Below are 16049 nucleotides of genomic sequence, written 5' to 3'. Positions count from 1 at the left end.
TTAGACTGTTAGTATTAACTTTAAACTTTGCCACACATATTATTGACAACATACTGTACTGTGGGAGGAAGAAGCAGGTCTTTCTTGAGATTTTCTAAATCTTTTGTTGCTTCTTTTTGAAAACTTTGTTGTGCACTACGGTTAATCTCCTGCAGACATTACAAAGAATACTTTTCTCTGTCAATAAATGCCTGTTCATTTTATAATCAAGATATACATTAAATGCTAGTGTATTAAAAATTGCTTGAAGTTAACTTGTAGTAACTTACATAAATAATTTGCTAATCAGTTTAAACAGAAAGTGTTAAGGCTCTGTGGTGCTATAAATACACTGTTAGGAATACTGTGCAGGGTGTTACTTGGCTGTGCATGTTTTTACTGATGAGAGATTTATTGGTTTGAATTCTTTGCTACAGCACCCTTTCTTTTTATGTTATAGTTTCATGAATCCCACATTGGAGGGTACAACAACAATAATTATTCCTATGGTACATTTTCATACCCAGGATGTGACCCAGAGTGCTTTACAAGATGTCAAAAATAATTATAAGAAAAGTAAAAGAAATTAAATTAGGTAAGAATAGTCATAAAAAAAGTAATAAAAATAAATACTATTATAAATTAATAATACTAAATAAATGAATACTAGCTTAAATAACAAATATATAATCATATTATATATAGCAGCAAATTGCATGTCTCTAAAGATAAAACTTACATTGGCAACTGACCTCAACAACAGATCAGGTCAGGTTGGGAAGCATTCACTGGTACAGAGCGTTGCTGCAACTACTACACGATGAAACAGATTGGGATCCTGGTTGGCAATCTCCCAAGGCAGACATGCGGTCCAGTCCCATCCTCTGGAAATGACCACCAATCTGCCGCAGCCAGGTGTTACGTGGGCATCACCTTGGTCCAGCCACTCTGCTCCTCAACTATGAGGACCCTGCTCCTCAACTATGAGGACCCTGCAAGCCGGATCACTCTTGGGGAATTGCGCTACATGGCCATAGTGTCATAACTGACACTCCCTCACAATGCAGGTAATGTGCCTCATTTGGGACTCCATTAACAACCGCTTATTTGACACAAGTCAAGAGACACGGTACCAAAGGAGTCCAGTCTTTGTCTCAAGTCACTGGAAGCCATATAGCAAGATAGGAAGCACCAGGACTGTAAACACTTGGGCCTTCATCCTTTTGCACAGATATCAGAAGCGCCACACACCCCTTTCCAGCAACCTCATGACACCCCAAGCTCTCCCAATCCGTCTACTGACTTCATAGGAAGAGTCACCAGAGACATGAATGTTACTTCCAAGGTAAGTAAACCTCTCAACAAGGTTGACACTCTTTCCACAGACAGACAAACTGTTGATGGTTTTGTCTAAGAGGTCATTAAAGGCCTGGATCTTAATTTTTATCCAGGACACTCGCAAGCTCAGACACTCAGACTCCTCGCTCAATCTCTCAAGCGCCCCAATCAGAGTCTTCATTTACTCTGCAAAGATCACAGCATCATCAGCAAAGTCAAGATCAAAGAATCTTTCTTCACCAACAGATGCCCCACAGCCACAGGACCCCATGACGTTGCCCAACATCCAGTCCATGCAAGAAATGAACAGAGCAGGAGCAAGAACACACCCATGACGGACCCCAGACTCAACCAGGAAAAACGCAGAGGTTCTGCTTCCACTCTGCACAGCACTCACATTGTACCAGTTCACAGGCCAGCCCTGATATCCAGCAACCTTGAGGAGATCCCACAAAGTCTCAGGAAGTCCCACAGGGCAGCTCGATCAACTGAGTCAAATGGTTTACGAAAATCAACAAAGGTTGCAAAGAAACTCTGTTGATATTCGCATTTACGCTCCATGAGAATCCTCAGTGACAGTATGCGGTCAATGGTAGACGTCTCAGGTGTAATACCAGACTGCTCCTGTCACTGGTAGGTTAGCAAGTGATCACGGATCCTATTGAGGATGACCCTAGCAAGGACCATAACTAGGATTGAGAGCAGTGTTATCCACCTGTAGTTGCCACAATCCCTTCCCCTTCCAGATAGGGATGACAAGTCCTGTTTTCCAGTCAGTTGGGATGACGCCTGTCTCCAAATGTAAGCAAAGACTGCTTGCAATGCCAGAAGGATAGACTTACCACCAGCCTGGGGAAATTCACTTTGAATACCACAGAATCCTACAACCTTGCCTACTCTCAGCTGGTTCACCAATTGTGCAATCTCAGTGAGATTGGGTGGTTCACAGGTAACTGGAGGATCAGCCTCAAGAACCGTGGACCCATAGATATCCAACCTCCTAGCCGGAGGATCAGCGTTAAACTGCTGCTCAAAGTAGCCAGCCCAGTGGGTCACAACTGCACTGTCATCCTTAAGGACCATTCGATCAGCCACCATGACTGCGACTCTCCATTTGGATGTGCTCTGTGCTTCGATTCCTTTGTAAGCAGGACATGGGTCACTAGACCATAGATGCTCACTTGCTCAAAAATTCCTCTAACAAACACCTCCTTATCTGCCCTCAGAGCCCTCACAGATGTCCTTCTCAGTTCCCGGTACAGACCGGAGTTGCCATTAAGCTGTGCGCTGTGACTCCTTTCAATAATATCCAGAGTGCCCTGCGTAATGAAACACCTCTTTCTGAGAACCCTGGTAACACCAACACAACCCTCAGCAACCTTCAGGGTTTTGTCACAAAAGGTCTCCCACATCACATTAGGATCGGCAGTCACACCCAAGTCCTTAAGATCCTCAAACAAACTGCGTGCAATCTCGCCATAAACAACCTGATCTTAAGACTCTGGCCAGGTCCGGCCTCATTTTCCAAGTAGGTGGAAGCCTACTAGACCTAAGCTTGATCTTCAGAGTAGCAACAAGTCTGTGGTCAAATTTAACGAACTGGGCACTTCTGTAAATCCTGCATTTTTGTAAAAGCCTCCAGCATCTGCCCACGAGGATGTTATAGATCTCCTTCACCGTACCACCAGTATTGGAGTACCAAGTTCAATGATGTGGCTCGGGGCACTAGAACCACGATCCAGCGATCCACAGCACCTGACCTTTCACCACACCCACAGGGACCGACGCAATCCTCATAGCGAGCCCTGACAATGCCAGTGCACTGATATCACCCAAGACCAGAGGAATGTCACCTCGCAAACACCCATCAACCACCAAGTGAAGCTACAAATAGAATGTCTCCCTCACTGAGACTTTAATCATCGCGGTCAGAGCATACACTGAGACAACAGACAAGGCATCCAGAGAGGGCCGTTGAAAGGAGTGACATCGGACATCATCAGAAGGAGCTGATCCGCTACAGCAGAGGTGTTCAGCTCTGATCTTGGTGGGCCGCAGTGGCTGCACATTTTCATTCCAACCCTTTTCATATTTAGTGACCAGTTTCACTGCTAGTTAACTTCTTTTCCCTTTTTTTAGGATTCAGTCCTCTGAAATTATTCTTTTCTTCAATAAATGGTAGCCAAACAGAAATGAGATGTGAAGCAAGCCAACAGACGACCAGCTAAACTGAGGATTCAACCCCCAACCAATTTCACTCCAACTAGTCTCTTAATAAGAAGCTGTTTGTTGTTGTTTATTAAACCCATTATTTAATTCCATGGCTTGTTGCTGCTCTCATTCTTTCACAGCTGATATTTCCAAAACTTGATTTTCTTGTTTTGAAGAACACCGTCAAAATGTGTTGGTGATCTGAGCAGATCAATGTTACTGAGATCTTCACCTTTCTTTATTTTCAGACATGTTCCATGGGCCTTCCCAGATGCGCAATCCTAAAATTGTGACCCGAGTGCTGCCGTGCAGCGGGCAACGCTTCAGCACCACACCAGTTCTGATTCCTAACAGGCCTTACCCCATTGGCTCTCCGACAGTTTTCACTCTTTCAGGGATGGGGATCCTGAAGGCTTCCCTCATCCCCTTCATAATGAAAGCAGCCAAGATAGATCTAGAACAGGTAGATGTTATTTAGTTGCATAAGCCCTGGATGAAAAGCAAGTAAGCATTAAGCCAAACAGGGGAAAGGACCACACAATGCCCAAATATAACAATTTAAGTTCAGACAATGAACGGTTTAAAAAAATGAGTGAAATCAAACTGAGAATGCCTTGAGTCAGTGCCAAAGTTTCAAGCAATGACAACAGAAAAGCCACCTGGCATAACAGCACACATACTGAATGTACTTCTTATCTTTGTCTACTCTACAGAACTACAGAATGATCCAGGTTGCATGATGTGAATTTCCATACTATATTTGGTTTTGCTTATGATACTAGCTATTGGAATAACGATTGAAGAATAAAGTACATTGAGCCAGTTCCCCTACTTAAAAGTTTGCATTATTATTGTTTCCCAACTAGGTTAATCAGCAGGGAGGAGGGAGTGCCTCCTTCTCTAAGGCTATGGTGACATTCATGCCTGGGTGAGGCCTGAAGGAACTAGGCAGAAGGAGGTGGTCTATAGTACTGGGTGCATGTGCATTACAACTGTGAATTGTATACTACTAGGTAGGAAAGTACAAAAAGTGGCAAACAAAAGTAGTGACAGGGGTGTGACAAATAGCTGTAGATTTACAGGAAAAAGTATCTGCAAGACTAAAAAGGGGTTTATATTTTAAGTGGAGATTGCATCAAAGTCCTTTCCTGATAAAATATATAGTTAAACTGCATGTATAAAATTATGTACTTGAAGATAGAGTAACTTTTAAAGCAAACTAAAAATAAATACTGATAATTCACTAACCTGCAATTGGGCTGCAAAAAAGTCCCAGGGCATGGGTATCATCCACCCATTTAACATCAAATCCCTTTTGGCTGAAATAAAAATGATAAATATTATTGCAAAAAATATCTTCCATAGCAAAGGTTGTTCATAAAAATATACTGCACACCTCATTGACCACAACTTCAAGTTATTAAGAATTACTGATAACAGTTCTCTTCAGTTTCTTATGGTGTCTTTGTCATAAAAGCAAAACCAACTCCTTTATTGTGATCTTACCAGAAGACAATCAAATCCCACATTTTAAACTCTGCAACTACTGTATAATTCTAATAAAGAAGTACAAAAGCTAAAGTGCATTCAAATATGTTAATCGCCATACCCCACAAAAAACATGACAAATCAGTTAGCATACCTAGGGTTTTATGCTTGTGACACAAAGAGAAAGATACATACTGGAAACTGTTAAAGGCCCGTAGAAGATCCTCAGTTTTAAATTCTGTGGGAAAATCATATATTTCAATAATGTGAGACAACTCATCTTCTCTGAGCTCCAAATCAGGTTCTGCTGAGTAATTATAGTAATCATACTGAGGATCTTGAATAGACTTCTTTGATTTCTTCTCTTGTTTAATAACCTGAGAGACAGAAATTGAAGTAATACAAATAAACAATAAATTAATAATGATACCAAATAATTATAGAAATTTAAAAAAAAATTAGAAAATCCTCCATCAACATATTTTTAATATTTAATTTTATAATTTAATGATCCAACAATTGAGCAAAAACAATTACAGTTCTATAGCAGAAAGAGTTTTATATTTATTCTGTACTTTCAAAACAGCAATATGAAAGCTTTTACTAAAGTAATGCATTTTTGTTTGATGTAAAATAAAACCAATTGTTTTACACTTACAAACATAAATTTAAATATAGCTGTAAATAGTATATAATGAAGCATAAGTCAGAACGTTCAGTTTGCTGTAGTTAATGCTATTTTAACATTCCTACATTTCAAAAGTTCACAATGAGCACATTCAGCAGACAGCTTTACAGTTCCTAAATTTTATTTGCAACTCTGGATAAAGAAAATTTAGTTTAATATAGCATATTTAAAAGTACATCTTAAAAAACAGGTAGTATAAATTTGTGGATTCACTCATGGTCAGTATCAAAAAAGTGTGTATTTAGCAACTGTATACATTCAACTGACTAAATAAAATTGAATTTAAAGTGAATGGGGAAACATCCTGTACTTATCTGTACTTACTGGTCTAATAAAATTCCTTCCAGTGAAAAATGTCAGTGCTGAAAGGAGGCATGTTTACTGTATCCAAACCTGTTCCTACTGAAAAACAGTAAAAAGGTTCGGCAATCTTGAATTTAATTTCAAAACCACTGTACTTATACTGCACTACAACTACCTGTCTGTGTATAATGGATAAAAACACAAATATGACTAAAGTTCAAATTTCTAAAACCTTCCATTACCAAAAAATAACTGTCTTTTCGGTATTTAAGAATAACTTTGGATGCAGTAATATGCTATAAACATATTTAAAGTCAAATATCCTAATTTAAGTTTTAAGCAGTAAGTGTTCTGGACTGAGCTACAGTAATCCCCCGCTATATCGCGCTTCGACTTTTACGGCTTTACTCTATCGCGGATTTTATATGTAAGCAAATCTAAATATACAACGTGGATTTTTCGCTGCTTCGCGGGTTTCTGCGAACAATGGGTCTTTTTACTTCCGGTAAATGCTTCCTCAGTTGATTTGCCCAGTTGATTTCATACAAGGGACACTATTGGTGGATGGCTGAGAAGCGACCCAATCAGAGCACGGAGTTAAGTTCCTGTGTGCTGACTGGCTCAGCGACGGAGCGGCGAATTCGATTTCACTGCGTTAACCAGGAAGTCTCATCTCGCTCATTCAGCATCAACATGTTTCGCCGTGTAAAAAGTTAACTTTTGTGCTCTTTTGTGTTTATCTTTGTGCATAGTCAAGCCCTTCATTATGGCTCCAAAACGATCTGCTCCTGCTACTGCTTCGGGGCCGTGCCCAAGTGCCAACAGAAGATGCTAACGATTGCCAAAAAGGTAAAAGTTTTGGATATGCTGAAGGAAGGGAACAGCTTTGTAGGACACCATTACGGCATCAATGAGTCCACAATTCTTTTTATTTAAAAAGGAGGAAAAGAATATAAGATCTATGGACACAGTGTCCTTTAACCAGGACGCAAAATGAGTTGTAAGTGGATGTAATAAGGCGGTAGTCCGGATGGAATCTGCTTTAGGCATTTGGATTGAAGACTGGAGGAGAAGAACAACAGCGGTGCTACACAGTCACCTGAAGAGGCTCCTTTAAAAGAGCTGTAACGCTCTCCTTTGTTGTGCAGTAAAATTAAACTCATCATTATCGGACAAGTCATTGTTGGTGAGTAACCATAATTAATTTTCTACGTACAGTACTTAGTACATGTACGTGCATTTAGTGTTACTGTACACACATTTTACTGTATAAAATTTTTCTGCCATTGTACATATTTATTGCTGGTGGCCTGTCTATCGTAATGGCTGTAACATATGTGATACCGGAGATGCTCGATATCTTTAAAATAATAATTAGGTTTTACTGTATATAAACAGTGTGTTTACATACATAATTTCAATGAATCTTACCTAATATCTAAGAGAATACAAAGGGTTTATGCAGTATAACTGTGCGGGAAATTGTTTATAAGAGTGTGGGAGAGTTTATAAGGGCTTAAAATATATAAAAATAACCATATGAACATGTGGTTTTTACTTCGCGGATTTTCACCTTTCGCAGGAGGTTCTGGAATGCAACCCCCGCGATCGAGGAGGGATCACTGTATTTGCAATAAAGATCAATGAATGAAACAGGTTGAGTCTGAGATTCAATTATATGCTACAATGTACTAAGAAAGTTACACATAAGGATTTAATAATACCTGAACATTATGGCAGAACTACTTTTTAAAGGAATCCTTACGTTTAATAAATAAAATAAAATAAAAATGCAACATAAACATTAGCATACAACTTATCATAAAGATTATTATACAACATATAATTTAACAACTTACAATACAACATTATTATACAACTTAAATTTAAATGATTTTTTCACATTTAATAGAGAAGGCATCAAAACCGATTCAATAACTGAGAAGGTTTTTTTTATTTATCCCTAAAGAAATCTTCGGAACAAAGGAGGGCAAAAACATTACCTGTATAGAGTACTGTGTCTTTAAAATTGCAGCTTATTGTACTTATTACATTTTGAAATCAATCCTGGTTTAAACACTAAACCACATATTACACAAATCCTGTTTTTTTTTCTTAACAGTGTGATACTAGGTTTTCAGTCAACATTCTTTCAAGATGTACAGTGGTGTGAAAAACTATTTGCCCCCTTCCTGATTTCTTATTCTTTTGCATGTTTGTCACACAAAATGTTTCTGATCATCAAACACATTTAACCATTAGTCAAATATAGCACAAGTAAACACAAAATGCAGTTTTTAAATGATGGTTTTTATTATTTAGGGAGATAAAAAAATCCAAACCTACATGGCCCTGTGTGAAAAAGTAATTGCCCCCTGAACCTAATAACTGGTTGGGCCACCCTTAGCAGCAATAACTGCAATCAAGCGTTTGCGATAACTTGCAATGAGTCTTTTACAGCGCTCTGGAGGAATTTTGGCCCACTCATCTTTGCAGAATTGTTGTAATTCAGCTTTATTTGAGGGTTTTCTAGCATGAACCGCCTCTTTAAGGTCATGCCATAGCATCTCAATTGGATTCAGGTCAGGACTTTGACTAGGCCACTCCAAAGTCTTCATTTTGTTTTTCTTCAGCCATTCAGAGGTGGATTTGCTGGTGTGTTTTGGGTCATTGTCCTGTTGCAGCACCCAAGATCGCTTCAGCTTGAGTTGATGAACAGATGGCTGGACATTCTCCTTCAGGATTTTTTGGTAGACAGTAGAATTCATGGTTCCATCTATCACAGCAAGCCTTCCAGGTCCTGAAGTAGCAAAACAACCCCAGACCATCACACTACCACCACTATATTTTACTGTTGGTATGATGTTCTTTTCTGAAATGCTGTGTTCCTTTTACGCCAGATGTAACGTGACATTTGCCTTCCAAAAAGTTCAACTTTTGTCTCATCAGTCCACAAGGTATTTTCCCAAAAGTCTTGGCAATCATTGAGATGTTTCTTAGCAAAATTGAGACAAGCCCTAATGTTCTTTTGCTTAACAGTGGTTTGCGTCTTGGAAATCTGCCATGCAGGCCGTTTTTGCCCAGTCTCTTTCTTATGGTGGAGTCGTGAACACTGACCTTAATTGAGGCGAGTGAGGCCTGCAGTTCTTTAGACATTGTCCTGTGGTCTTTTGTGACCTCTCGGATGAGTCGTCTCTGCGCTCTTGGGGTAATTTTGGTCGGCCGGCTACTCATGGGAAGGTTCACCACTGTTCCATGTTTTTGCCATTTGTGGATAATGGCTCTCACTGTGGTTCGCTGGAGTCCCAAAGCTTTAGAAATGGCTTTATAAACCTTTACCAGACTGATAGATCTCAATTACTTCTGTTCTCATTTGTTCCTGAATTTGTTTGGATCTTGGCATGATGTCTAGCTTTTGAGGTGCTTTTGGTCTACTTCTCTGTGTCAGGCAGCTCCTATTTAAGTGATTTCTTGATTGAAACAGGTGTGGCAGTAATCAGGCCTGGGGGTGGCTACGAAATTGAACTCAGGTGTGATACACCACAGTTAGGTTATTTTTAACAAGGGGCAATTACTTTTTCACACAGGGTCATGTAGGTTTGGATTTTTTTTCTCCCTAAATAATAAAAACCATCATTTAAAAACTGCATTTTGTGTTTACTTGTGTTATATTTGACTAATGGTTAAATGTGTTTGATGATCAGAAACATTTTGTGTGACAAACATGCAAAAGAATAAGAAATCAGGAAGGGGGCAAATAGTTTTTCACACCACTGTACCTATAGGAACACTGTGATTAGGAATCATTTAATACCTAAGAAAAATTCTCTGGAAGGGGGAAGTCAGGAGACAGAAGTATAATGATTTATGATTTATTTTGTTCCGCCATTGTTCAGACATGTAGTAAGTAATAGCTTAGATTTTTTAAAATGAAGTGTTAATGGCATTTATGAATTAGATTTTCAAATAAAAAAATAACTGTATACCAACCAATTGTAAAAATTATAACAAACTCCACAGAGAATGGTTTCTTAATTAAAGTCAAAGAGACATAATTTAAGGGTGCATTTATGCAGCAGCACAAAAATCTGTTAAAGATCTAATAAAGAAAGTACAATGCGGCATACCTTTTAGTTGGTTTTTCAGCTATATGGGGAGGAGTTCAAGAAAAGTGGCTTTGCATGTTGCAAAGAACAATTTGGAAAGAAAACATTCAAAATTATGAGAAAGGATTATACAATGTTTGGCAAAAATTCTGAAAGAATTTCACAGTAAGCCAGGTGTTTTCATTAAAATTACACTGGTGCTTACAAAACACATTTTGCTCTGCAACAATGAGTCAAAGATAATTTAAAATGTAAAACAAATTCTTGAACATACTATGAATATCTATATCTATCTATCTGTTTGTCTACAGGGGTGCCCAACTCCTATCCTGCTGGGCTACAGCAGCTGCAGATTTTCCTTCCTGCAACTTTCTTAATCAGTGACCAACTTATGCTGTCACTTGACTTCTTTGCTTTTCATTTTAATTGCCATATCGTTTAACAATAAGTCCTCTAAACTGCTTCTTTTTTCCTTAAGTGGCAGCCAAATAAAAATGATATGTACAATGAGCCAAAAGATGACCAGCTACATTGGGGCTTCAAAGTCCATCCAGTTTCTTAATTAGTAATGGATTCTTGTTGTTAGTTAAGCCCATCATTTAACTCCATGGTTTGTTGGTCCTTTTATTCTGCCACACCAGACAATTACAAACCTGTTAATTTTCTCCTAAAAGGCACCATCAGAATGTTTTGGTGACAGATCAGCAGATCAACATTACTGAGACCCTTACTTTTCTTCATATTCAAATACTGTACGATGGACACAGTCATGTGTTACCAAACTTGGTTTCTCAGGATTGTTTGATGCCAATTAAGGAAAAAAAAAACAATTAAGGGATCTGAGTCAATTAAACAGCAAGGCAAATGTTAATTAGTAGGAGAAAGTTGTCACTGATTAAGAAAGTGGCAGGAAGGGAAACCTATAGCCAACTGTTGGTCCAGAATGGGAGTTGGACTCCCCTGATGTACAAATTGGTAGTTATACAAAAAAAAAAAAGAAATGCAATGTTTTTATTTCAAAATAGGTTCCTGTTTTGAGCCTAACACCATTTTTTTACATCAACCGTACCATTTATTGTGATTAATCATTCTTACCAGCCTGTTGAATACTTAGCAGTTGAATAAGTGTCAAATACAACTTAAGTTTCTCTAAATGAAAACAAGATTTTGATCAGTCTAGCCTCCAGTCAGACAAACTGTATTGCATCTAAGGAGGTTATTAAGTGTCATTAGGAATTAACACTACCATTTTGAGGACTGACAATCCTCCTGCCTTTCTTTTCTCAAATATTTTGTATTTATTCATAAGCCCCAACTTCTGAACTTTTTTCAATGTGCTATACTATTCTGTTTAATCTATGAATTATTATACAAATTATTAATGAATTCCAATTTAAAGCTACCAATTTTTTTAATATTACATTAATTAATTTTGTTTGCTCGCAGATAAATCTAATTATTTTTCCAACTAACTGCTGTTACTTGTGCTACATTTCTCAAAGAAAGAGAAAACAACTTTTTTTATTGCATTAAGTTTTAAGAACTTCTTTTAATGTACTGTGTTTTGCAATAAGTTGGTAATGAAAGGTGTGTTTGAAATTTCTATTACTGGTAACAGGAAGACACCCTTAGAACAGAAATTTACAAAACAGCAACCTGTCTATATTACAATTTTTTTTTTAAGTGACACATTCTCAAACTTCTAACACAGAGGAACGGTAACTAAAAGTCATCTATTCAGAGCAATCAAATCATTTAAACTTTTTAAACTAATACCGTAATTGTTCAATTTTAAAACAAACAAAATATATTTAATTTAAACAGTATCATAAATGAATATAAATATGCAAAATCACTGGCTTATCACTGGTGATAATTTAGTAAATACATTTTCTACATCTTTCATAATTACAATTACCTCATCCAACAAATGAGGATCAAGGCAGTCACCATCATCATTAAACATGGAGTCCCAGCTCTCTTGGTCATTATGCTCTTCTTTTCCAACTGTTACTAAAATATCTGACCCTTCTTCTCGGATTTTGAGGTCAAGTGGTAATAGTGTTTCAACAACACAGTTTTCATGATTGCAACTTTGTTCCAAATTCTGTGAATCCTCAACTTTAGACTCCACTAATGAAGTGTCTGGATTTCTTGATTCAAGATCTGGGGACAATCTAGGGACACTTTCCTCTGGAAATACCTTTACAGTGGATTCTTCAGTGAGATGATTCAAGTTATCTTTTGACAAATCATCATATTTGGCTTCAGTGTGTCCTTCTGCCCCAAAATCATGAGGGCTATAAGTCTGTTCCCAACCATTTTTATTTAAGGAGTAGCTTTGATCTGGGAGTTGTAAATCTCTCCTTTCAGCCAAAGCAACATCACCATTTTTAAAAAAATGTTCCTTTGTTTTCTCAAGATTTTCTGAGTTTTTACAACTCTGTTTTTCTTCTTTGGTAAAATTCTGAACTGCATCCTTCTTGCCATTACTGTCATTCTCAACTGCACACTGTGCAATTTTATCGCTTTTCATATTTTCCTTTTTACTATGAATTTCATCTTCATGCAAAATTTCCTTCAAACATTTTTCCTTGCTCTTTCCTCCCCTTTTCTCCCTAAATTTATGTGCCTTTTGAACCTTTGAAACTCTGCATGAGCTTTTGCTAGGAATATTATGAGCTTGTGAAGAGGGCTCATCTCTGGCAGAAGGTTGTACTTTGGCAGGATCCTTCTCTGATTCGCCCTCATCCTCTTCTTGCGCATCATTGACTCGACGGCCTCTGGGGACATACAAAGCCATGTCAGGTTTTCTGGAACGTATCCTTTTCTTTTCTGCCTCTTGATTCATTGTTATCAAAGAAGGAAAATTCTGAAAAACAGTAAAAAATTAATAAATTCCACAATAAAAAACTTTCTTTTTCTATTTTCAAACTGTAACAAACCATACAATATTCTGCAACCTACCATGTTATCTTCTGGTGCTTTTAATTACTCTATATTGCAGACTAGCTTCATAAATGCCTTTTAAGAGGTTAGCTGTAAAAAAAAGTGCCCAGCTGGCAAAAGGCTGCCAATGCAATGATCCATCAGAATGGCAATAAGCAGAGTAATGTTATGAAAGAAACTTTAGAAAGAGCACCAAGCCTCACCATTCCAGAGTATGAAGACGGAGGGACTGATAGCAGGTCATAGACACTTTTATGTGAGGTGCCTGGAAACCTCAAGAGGAACCAATGCAATAAAGAGAAAGTCTAGTATACAGGAAGGGAAATGTGGAAATTTCCTCAGACAGCTTAGCAAATATCCTTCCTATGCCAGGAAGGTTCTGGAAAATAGACCAGCTTCACCAGAGCATGAATGCTTGCTGTGACTCTAGTTCAAAAGAGGTGACTTTGACTCTGGAAGCAATTATCTGGGGCCTCATCTCTAAGTTTCTTCAAGAAGTATTATGAGAGAGACAAGAGCAGGAAGTAAAGGGTGATTAATTCCTGCTTAGGAAGACCAGAGGAGAGCAAGTTTTGATACTTTGCTATTTTTTCAAATTTTGTGTTTTTCCTTCAAGTAAACATCAACTGTGCATTTTATAAATTCAACAAATCATTTTTTGATATACATGGTTTCCTTTACCCCATTCTGGGAGTGGAATTATGTCAGAATGACTCTATACTCAAAGACTGAATTGTTGATTGATTATGGTGCTCTAGGAATGGTGTTCTGTAAATATATACACAGCTTTATACATAAAAAGAGCATGACTCATATGTGTACATTTTTCAAAGTGTAAGCTACTGAACATAGCATAAGAAAAGATGGTACATCGGTGGTAGATGGACTGCTGTAAAAATAGGACTTATTGTATATATCTGAATCAAGTAATTCTTGCATAATTAGTTCACACTTTTAAAGATAGCCAAATTCAAACTAAACATTTTTTTCAAACTAAATATATAAGGAATTAATATTCTTCTTGATCAACAAGTTAAAAACCATACAATGCCAAAAAAGCAGTGTTGTACTGTGATATTAATAAATCATGCAGCATTACATTTTACATTGCATTCCAAACAGAAATACATTTACAACCTAAATATATCAAAAGTAACAAAGTTTTAGTGAATTTGAAGAAAAGACCATAAATATAAAGATAAATAATTCATTAGTTGCAGAGAAAAGGTACTTGTTTAGGACATCTTCCATTTTCCCATTTTTTGGAATTTAAATGCTTGTAGATTTACAGCAGGTAGCAAAATCAATTAGATTAGAAAACAGGAGTAATTACTAAAGAGATGAGAACTCAGCTCAATCCCCCGACTCCCCCCATTACCTATCTGCCCCTGTCTTCACTTTTATTTATTTTCCTTGTCAACTTGTTGTTGCGATTATGGATGTCACAAAGCAATAAACCACACTTCGATCAATAATACTGAAATTAAACAAAAATGTATTTCTGCAGCTTAGCTCTATCAACCACAAGCTTCCCAATTTTGGAAGTGAGGAGTTAAACAAAAGCAACAGAAACAATACACAGATTTAAGGGTGAGTGGGAAAAAGAAATGCCAAAAACTTCAGATATTTTTACTGATTGTTTAAAACTACAAATTCTTCCTGCCATTGCAGCTCTCCGTGTAATACATGCTAGCACAGAAGCATATAAAATAAAAACAAGTCACTATTATAGTTATTCCGAAGGTGGCGGCAAAGTCAGGTAATATCTGGAAAGGCATATTAGATTTTAACTCTATAGATGTTATCTAGCAAAACACTTCCTTAATGACTAAGTGCATATTTTCAAAAACAAAATAATTCAGCATTTAGAAGCAACTGTAAACATTGATTGCACTTTCATCCCTGCATATTTTCTCTCTACATTTAGTATATTAAAAAAGCCAAATGGCAATACAAAAATAACAACTGATATTTCAGATCATTTTAAAAGTTCATTGTTTTAAACTATCAGCCCTCTTAAGATACCTTATCAATAACACTAGCTGTAGATTCATGTACTGTCAGTGCTGGAGAGGCTCAGGAAACAAGAAAGATGAATCACCTTGCTCTTAGCAAACACTCCCCCAACAAAAGTCTTCCTTTCCGACAGACCTGAATCGATGAGAAGTTAATTTCTTTGCTCAAAATAACAGATGATATGAAGAAACATAAATTCAACTCATTTATATCAGCCAATATTCTTTCTAAAATCAACCAGGAATATGAGTTATGCTTCTTATGCAAGATTTATTTTTTCAGTGTGAACAATTATTAACAGCAAATATGCAGACTCTTTCAAATAAGAAGTTATCACTTTAACTTAACTGTTGTAAATCAGTAAATCCATACAGCATACAAATGCCTGAAGAAATACTAAAAGCAACTATGCATTAACAGGATCTGACTTCAGCAACCATAATTTCTATAGATGTACTAATCAAATCACCATGGTATTACAACTTTCATTCTTAATATATAATCAACAGATTATCTAATTATTAGTCAATAATTTTATAAAAAAAAAATAAATAAATTCAAGCTAAGTACATGAGGATGTTATCTTACTAAGCAAAAACTATCTAACAAAACAATATTCTGAAAGGGTTTTACCATATGATGAAAAAACATTTTTTAAATTTTAACAAGGCTCAATCTTACCCACTCTTACTCAGGCCTAATGAGAATGAGAACCACTTCAGGATACTTGCTTAATTCTAAAAGCAAAATACTTAATTTCACTCATTTAAAAATTGACTGACTTCACACTATTATGAAGTGCCTAACAATGAAATCTTTGTAGTTAGTAACATCTGCAAAGAAAAGTGAAAACAGAGTATATCAAACACTTCTAGGATGACCAACTTGATACAGCATGTGTTATTATATCATGCTGCTTTAATATTATGACCATAAGAAACATATTATTTGCATTTTTATTAAATGCTCCG

At 36.9% G+C, this 16049-nt stretch overlaps 1 protein-coding gene across 1 annotated transcript in view; it reads right to left on the bottom strand.

Moving 5' to 3' along the window:
- Positions 1-16049, bottom strand: part of LOC120542235 (coiled-coil domain-containing protein R3HCC1L-like) — a 54100-nt gene that overhangs the window by 22991 nt on the left and 15060 nt on the right. Inside the window, exons 2-4 of the mRNA XM_039774545.1 lie at positions 12032-12985; positions 5212-5393; positions 4777-4847 (exon numbers count right to left, since the gene is read on the bottom strand). Of these exons, the coding sequence (XP_039630479.1) occupies positions 4777-4847; positions 5212-5393; positions 12032-12964 (1186 nt within the window). The 5' untranslated portion in view covers positions 12965-12985. The remainder of the gene's footprint in view (positions 1-4776; positions 4848-5211; positions 5394-12031; positions 12986-16049) is intronic.

This window comes from Polypterus senegalus, chromosome 1 (genome assembly GCF_016835505.1).
Source record: "Polypterus senegalus isolate Bchr_013 chromosome 1, ASM1683550v1, whole genome shotgun sequence".
Taxonomy (NCBI): domain Eukaryota; kingdom Metazoa; phylum Chordata; class Cladistia; order Polypteriformes; family Polypteridae; genus Polypterus; species Polypterus senegalus.
The sequence above is the reverse complement of the archived record's forward strand: the minus strand, read 5'-3'. Positions and strand labels throughout refer to the sequence as shown.